The sequence below is a fragment of the Nelumbo nucifera genome, chromosome 3 (assembly GCF_055504915.1).
Source record: "Nelumbo nucifera cultivar China Antique chromosome 3, China Antique-T2T, whole genome shotgun sequence".
Taxonomy (NCBI): domain Eukaryota; kingdom Viridiplantae; phylum Streptophyta; class Magnoliopsida; order Proteales; family Nelumbonaceae; genus Nelumbo; species Nelumbo nucifera.
The window spans coordinates 8,697,578-8,705,659 of record NC_142651.1 but is presented as its reverse complement, the minus strand read 5'-3'; the positions used below and the strand labels follow the sequence as shown (position 1 = coordinate 8,705,659).

The 8,082-nt window shown below is 36.5% G+C and overlaps 1 protein-coding gene across 1 annotated transcript; it reads left to right on the top strand.

Moving 5' to 3' along the window:
* Positions 1-2,965: 2,965 nt before the first annotated feature.
* On the top strand, positions 2,966-6,031 carry LOC104593311 (F-box/kelch-repeat protein At1g23390). Its single transcript, XM_010253063.3, is given in 4 exon segments — positions 2,966-3,398; positions 4,568-4,689; positions 4,692-5,657; positions 5,659-6,031. Coding segments are annotated over 4 exon segments (1,644 nt in total). The 3' UTR covers positions 5,782-6,031.
* The last annotated feature ends 2,051 nt before the right edge of the window (positions 6,032-8,082 follow it).

Sequence of the window (8,082 nt, the reverse complement as noted above, 5' to 3'; positions counted from 1 at the left end):
TTTGGAAGAAGTGCAAATACAATCTACTCAACAAACGATGAACGACAAAAGAACTATCGTTCCACACTTACCTAAAAGGCTAAAACCACGAAGTTTGTAATACGGCAAGTTCGAGAGCAAAGTTTAATTGATGTCGAATACGTATGCCCTTCCCCTCCCCCGAGACCTTAACTCTCCCCGCGAATGATAACGAATCCTAGATGACCATGACTAAATCCGACGCGTAATGATCGCCCATCACATATTCTTTCATGAAATTGACTCACCTCTCTGGGATCTGCTTCCAGAGCCCCGTGTCCTTGGTCTCAACCGAGAACCTGCAGTTGTCGCAGAACAATCCATCGTCTACTCGGATCTTGCGGTCATCGGCGATTGGGTCCATTTTAGCGGATTTTCGGATTTTAGTCAGCATTTTGAGGTGTGGTTTTCGGATGACAGCATTTTATTGCGTATCAGCAACAACTCTCCTCTTTTAGTGACTTAAATGTCATGCTTTCTTTCACATTGTGATTTTATGATTTTCTAATTATTTGTTTGATATACTAGAATTAAGCGACGAGAATTGGTTTATCGTTTCCAACATCTTTAGACGAATTTTATTTAAAATTCTCACTTTCAATAAGTTGTCAAAAGTTTCTTTGTGAAAATTTAAAGAAGAATAATAGACAAAATAGTATTTTTAATCCTTCAGTCAAACACTAATAGCAAGGAAGATTTAGTCAATTGTCAAAAATAGTAGTACTTTAAGAAAAAATAGAAACATTAGGAGTATAGTTAGTTCATTTTCTAAACCTTAGGGCTAGTTTAAGAAATTTGTCCATAAATATATGATATTATACATGTGCCTGAATGTTTTTTTTTTTGCAAAATTTATGTATTTTTTTTTTATTTTTGTATTTTTATATTATGGCATTAAAGATTAACACATTTAACCCAAAGTTGAACTATTTATTTTTAATTTTTATATTTTACTTTTGGCTAGTTGTAAATTATGCATTTCATTTTTAGTTTGATTAATTAAGAATCATAAATGTTTCTAATTTTTCTATGTTTTTTATTTTTTTATGTTTATTTCTATTTTTAAAAAAAATATTACCTAACTATGGCTTTGTAGGTTGATCAATTTGATTCAGATGGTTGAATTGCTTAGCCACCACTTGGATAAAAATAATTTTATTTTTGAGCCAGTTTTAAAACATATAGGTTTATATTGTTAAAAATATCAACATAGATCTAATTAGTTGTATTTATTATTAAAAAATAATTTAAAAATATAAGATTTAATAAGAGAAAATGAGATTTAATACCTTAAGTATAAGAATTAATAAAATGGGATTAAATGAGGTGAAAAGTAATAATTGGAGTTATATTTTCAATCCTTACAATTAGAGATGAATTAAATACACAAATATAAGCATTTTAGTAGCCATTAAAGCTGGCATGAAAACTATAATAAAATGAATTTTATACCATTTTCTCAAACAAAAAAAGCATAAGGTAAAGGTAGGACTTGATATTTATTTTGGGTAATCAAGATTCTTTTTGATATCTTTTGAAGGGCTACACAATGGGGGATAGCCCATCCCCTAACCTAGGTACAGGTAGGACTTGATCCCAAATCTCCGCTACGACCAGCAGGAAACCTTACCAACTAGCAAGTTGCATTCTGTTGGGTTAAACTTGGGTTAGAATCAATTGATAAATTTGGGCTTGACCTTAGGTTCGACAAGGTTAGAGTATGTGGTTTGCACCTTTAGGGTTGGGCATGGGTTGACCTCAACCTAACTCAACTTGTTTGAGTTACAACCCTAGCCAAGCCCATCCAAGAAAATTTTGAGTTAGGGCAGCCATTTTCCAAATAATTTATTAATTTATATAGGCTAAACCAAGTGCTCAACCAAGGCCAAGGCCTAGACATATATTTTCAAGACTGTTGTGTGGGCCACATCGAGTTGGGGCAACCCTAAAGGTTGTTAGTAGCCAATAAAAACTTGCCAAGGGACAACCCATTTTTAACTCTAGGGCCTTTGTTCATTTTTTCGGTAAAAAGGGGCAAGTAAGTTGGTTAGCATGAGAATTAATCAATTTATCTACATTCATTTTTTGTATTAGATGGCTAAATGCTTTCCGAGCGCAACAATTACTTGGGCAAGTATAATCATTTGCCCACTTGGGTAAATAACTTTCCCACCCATGGGAAAAATTGCTAACATATGATGGAACAATATTATCCCTTCAATAATGACACCTTTATGGATAAAATGATCGTTGTACAACTTCATCTACGAAACAAAAGAACAATAATAAGTGTACTTACTTGGATAAGTGTATCTTAGAAAACATTTGCTTAGATAAGTGCATTTACTTAGATAAATGGCTTCCCAAAAAATGAACAAGGTCTAACTAAGTCTCAACAACCTTGTTCCTATTCAACTTGTTCAACAATGGATTAAATTTTCAAGTCCAATTGAATTTATTCATACTTAATTGGGTATGTGAATCCAATTCAAATGAATTGGGCTTGAAGTTGAATCACATTAATAAGATCCATTTGAATTTGTAGTTGGTACGGGTAACATTGACTCCGGCATCAATAGATGATGCGTGGCACTCTCAGAGGGCATTTTCGTCATCTCACAAGACCTTAGGGAGCATTTATTGTGGGTGTTACAACCTTGGCTGAACCCTCCACTATGCATTTATGGCAGGGTAGTGCTTGACCACGTGTTATGACCCAAAATTTTAAGGCTCCTAACTTTGGAGACTTATGACGGAACCATAGGCTCGGAAGATCATTTGGAGAGCTTCTATGTCATCACGCTTCTCCATGGGTTCTTCAACGCCCTGATGTGTAGAGCAATCTAGACCATGTTTAAGGGTGCCACTAGGAGATGGTTCTCAAGTCTTCCTATCGCACTTTATGAATAGTCAACAGTGACAAAAGACTTCGGTTGCACTCGTGGTCATGAAACAAAAACCCAAAGAGTCACTTCAGAGTTATATTCAATGCTTCAACTCCAAAGCACTAGAGGCCAAGGACCTTGATCAAGCAGTAGCCGTTGTAATCGCCACAAACAACCTCCTATCGTCTCCTTGCAACTTCTCCCTTGCTAAGAAGCCACCTTGGAAAATGGTCGAATTCTTAACAAGGGTAGAGAAGTACATCAACACTAAAGACAACAAGGCTAGCAAGCGCCCGCTAACAAATGAACAAGCTGACAAGAAGAAAAAAGATAGAAATGAGCCAAAGCCCGACTGCTCTAACGGCAAGAAAGACAAGTTGAGCCCACCTTCATATAACGATTACACTCCATTGAATGCTACTCGAAGCCACATTGACCATGACCCAAAAGAGTGTCATGAGCTCAAGAACGAGATCGAAACCCTCATCAGGAAGGGTTACATATAGGAATGCAAACGATTTAGGCTAGATTTGAATAAGGTATATTTGAATACCATCTGATACACTGTAGATCCAACTCGAAACGAAGATCCAATTAGATCTCATAAATACTTATTCGAATTCAAATCTGATCAAGATGTCGGATATCCAAATTTGATCCAATTTGATTTATTTTTTCTAAAAATATTAATAAAATTATTAAAAGAAAAAGAAAATACAACAATTTAAATATAGAAATACAAATATTTTTTCAACTATTTATAAATAAAATAAATAACATATATATTACATAAATATATATGTTATTTATTTTATTTATAAATAACATGCACCATGATTGGGGGTGGGGGGGAGGATTATAGGTTTGGGACTTTGGGAGATGGGCTACCCCCGTTTTAGCAGTCCCGTAAAAACAAGATCAAGGAAAACTTTATGCTTATTTTATTTTAAAAATAATATTGTCTTTTGAATACATTATAAAATGTATTTAAAGATGGTGCATCCTATATTTCAACCTTATATTTTGAAATTGTTTATTGACTTAAACATTACTTTTCTATTATAATAAATATTTCACCAATTGTCAACGATTCCCCATTCTTAAGCGCAGCACCAACTCATGATGTGAGAGGTCCAGTGGGTAATAAGTTGAAGGAAGAAAAATCCTTCAAAAAATAAGTGGGCAGTCATTAATCGTAAATGCTACGTTTGGTTAATATTCTGGTTATAATCATTATTTTAAAGACCAGTGGGCTTTGAGTTCAAGATTTAAATAATTAATTTTTAGAATTGGTTATGACTTTTGAGCCCAAACAGAAAATTTATTTGTCTAGTTGGCATGAATCATGAAAATTTAAAATTTAGTTGTTGTCTATCAGACCCTGGGTTTTTCCGGAAGATATTTCAAAGTATACACCAACTTCTTCCTCGGTTCCTCCCTTGTTTTACATTGTAATTATTACTAGAAAGAATTCTTCCACCTTTGTGGTTTTTTTTTTTTTTAATTATCACCTACTTCTGTGTTTTTTAAATTCATTCATGTGACCTCATACATTTGATTGAATAAACAAAGAGCTTTTTATTATTATATATCTATAATTATTGAAATAAATTATATAGCATGTGTATAGAGAGAGATGCTTTGAGGACAGGATTGATGGAGAGGATTCCTGCTGGTGGATATAAAAAAAGCAGAAGAATTGGCAGCAGAAGCTGATGAAGCTCCTCCTCTTTATGGAGATGTATTGGAGTCTATCCTGTCGCGTGTTTCTCTCATCCACCTCCTGTCCTCCTGCCTGCCTCTCGCGTATCCAAGGCTTGGCGACACGCCGTAGATGTAGTCACCTCTTTTTCCAATTCTTCCCCGCGTGCCAACCCATGGCTCATCCTCTATCTCCAAAGTTGTCGCAACCTATCTTCAATAACCGCCCATGCCTATGATCCCAATTCCCATGTTTGGATGGATTTGGGATTAATCAAAACGCTGCCTCCACCCCAAACCTTCTACCTCCTCCGCTCATCATCCCAACCCCACCCAAATCTCCTTTACATTCTCTCTTCCTCCATATTCGCCTTCTCACTTGATGCCCTCAACGTCACGTGGCACAATCCTGAGACTCCTCTTGTGTGGCGAGTGGATCCCCTCGTTGCTATTATTGGCTCCCACGTCGTCGTCGCCGGTGGCACCTCCGCGTTTGAAGATGACCCGCCCGCCGTGGAGATGTACAACCTCGATTCACGCAAGTGGGAGATGTGCCGATCCATGCCTGCCATCCTCGTGGGCTCTGCCCCCACCACCTGCCTCTCGATCGCCGTGTCCAAGGGCCAACTCTTCGTCTTGGAGAAACTCTCTGGCGTCATTTGCACTTTCGACCCGGAGAAGAAGACGTGGGGAGGTCCCTTCAATTTACACCGCCCAGGACCATCTGTGCTTTGTTCCTTAATCACTGGGTCTTCGGATGGGCGCTTGATTCTGGTTGGGCTGATGATGGGAGAAGTTACCGACAGCATCCAAGGCATCGGGCTTTGGGAAGTCAACTGTGAGACCTCCGACTGTAAGGCAATGGGGAACATGCCGGGGTAGATGGCCGAGAGGCTGACGAATGAGGATTATTCGTTTCCGTCGTCAATCGGGGTATCGACTGCGGAAGGTTTCGTTTACATCTATAATCCATCGAATCCTCAACATATTATGTTCTGCAAATTGATCAATGGTATGGCGGGAGAGTGGGGATACGTTCATAACTCCATCATCAATCAATGATGGAAATAGAATGGACAGATTCGTGTTCACTTGCTCGAGGGCAAGAATCAATGATCTTCAGATGGCTTTGACTTCGGGGAGTAGGAAAATCACGGTAAAGTCGGTTGGCAACTGAGCCGGAGACAGACGTGGACGTTGCATATTCCTTGCCATCGACACTTAGTGGGTCAAATGTAGTGGCTATTTGGTTTGACTTCGTTTATTCTGTTCGGGAAGGAACTGCTGAGTCATTCTTATTTAACCCAACTGGCAACTCCCCATTATTTCATTATTTGATTTTTTTTTTAACTCAAAAATAAAAAATACAAGTGAAAGGAGATCCGGGCTCCCTTTCTGTTTCCCCCATCTCTATTCTTCACGATAACACAGGCAACTGTCTATCCGCTGCAAATACTTGGATTTTCAATATTTGATGAGCTCTCAATAGAAAAAACGAGAGAAAAAGAGAAAGAGGCGAGAGGGCTGCAGCAATTGGCACTGGATTGGAATTTGGAAATGGACTGAAAGCACTATGACAGATTGTATTTGGCGGGTGAGACCTCGTTGACTCCCAAGCGAAGCGGGCACCCGTATCAAAGCAGCTAAAGAAAACTTGTTTTTACCGTCCAAATGAATACAGTATACAGCTCAGATATAAGTTAATATATATGGAGCTTTTTTATTCATTTGGAGCATCATATCGATTTGTTAGTACTAATGTAAGAATTTGCATTAATTCAATACCATGGATTTTGACAACTGAAATGGCTTGAAAAATTCATCATAATTTTTTCAAGTAAAAATTTTATTGGATTTAAATAATTACTGGGCTGATTCATAATAAGAGGATCAGAGCCTATTCTAGAATGTGGTATGTTAGAGCAATGAATTATAGACAACCTTGTACCTTCTTTTTTCTTAGACTGAAGGGGAAAATACTCTTTGCAAATGAGTCATGAGTCCGAGTCCGGATCGTCTCCTCGCACCGGGAACATTTTCCATATTTATGTATTATTATTCATGGGAGATATTCTCAATACACGGTGGAATAATGTATCTGTAAAGTCGGTGTGAGGTGCATTCTGTGAGGAATAGATCCTAATTCGTGAGTCTTACCCTTGGACCAAAGATTGAAAAATAGAACAATGAGTCCCGCCCTAGACTGTAGAAGTGAACACCAAACAGAAGCTCTCTTTGCAAAACTCCCACCCTGATTGAAAAGAAATAAAACAATTTCTTGCCTCTTGACTGAAGAATGTCTATTTGCAAAACAATTTCTTGCCAATCGCTTGTTAATGGCATCCTTTCATTTAGGGTTTGCCAAGCGTGCCCTCAGTTTGAGTTTCCTATTCGTTTTGTTTAATCTCTTTTGTCAATTTTTTTTCTTTTTTTGGGTAAAAGACTTAAACATACCCTCTATCAATGAAACCTATGTGTATAGTGTTGTGTGTTATTTTGAGATGAGCCATACCTTTTTCAACCACAAAATAGAACAAGCCATAAAACTCCCTTTCAATACTCTTTTAAGGAAATAAGGATGCAAACTTGATGGATTTAATTGGGTTAAGGGCCATCCCAAGACCAGCCCTAAATTTAGACCTTGGCAAGAAATTAAATTCATATCAAACCTCAAATTTACTAATCCAAATATAACTGAATTTTGCTATATCTATACTATTAATAAAAGAGTGAATAACCCCATTTTCTGGATTTTTTATTAGACTTTTTTACCCCTTATCTAAGTAATATACAATGGGCATAAAAAGGGCATACATGTCCTTTACTCTCATTCCAAAAACTGCCCACTTATAATAATTAAGAATCTGCCCACTTATAATTGTTCAAAAACTGTCCACTTATAACTATTCAAAAACTATCCATGAATTATAAATAGTTTTGTCTTGAAGATACTATCACATGCAAATGTATGTACATGTTTACTAGTACCAGTTAATTTGGCAATAGATTGCAAAATTCCCTATCTCTTTTCAAAATGACAAACTTAAACTCTAATGAAGGTGTTATAGTTAAACCATGAAAAACATATAAAATATTAAGGGTATATATTATATAATCAGTTCATATTTTTTTTCCGTAAGCTGTTGAGGTCTTAATCAGGTCGGAGGGTGAGAGTAGGTTAAACCATTGTCAACCCTATTATAATTGGAACTCAAAATACAGAACCGACATTGGAATTAGACAAGAATATTTGGGTTCTTTTGTTTCCATGCTAAGAGAAAAACGAAATAGAAACTATCATTAATATTATCCCCTTTGAGAAATCTATTCCAAGACAAGTTCATAAAGAGAGGAAAGCAACATGTTTTCTTTTTTTTTTTTTTGATAAAATTTCAGTAATGGGTTTTAAAACAAGATCAAATTATTAGAGAATAAAAACTTATTTAAGGACTTCATCACCTAACAGCTTAAGATTTTA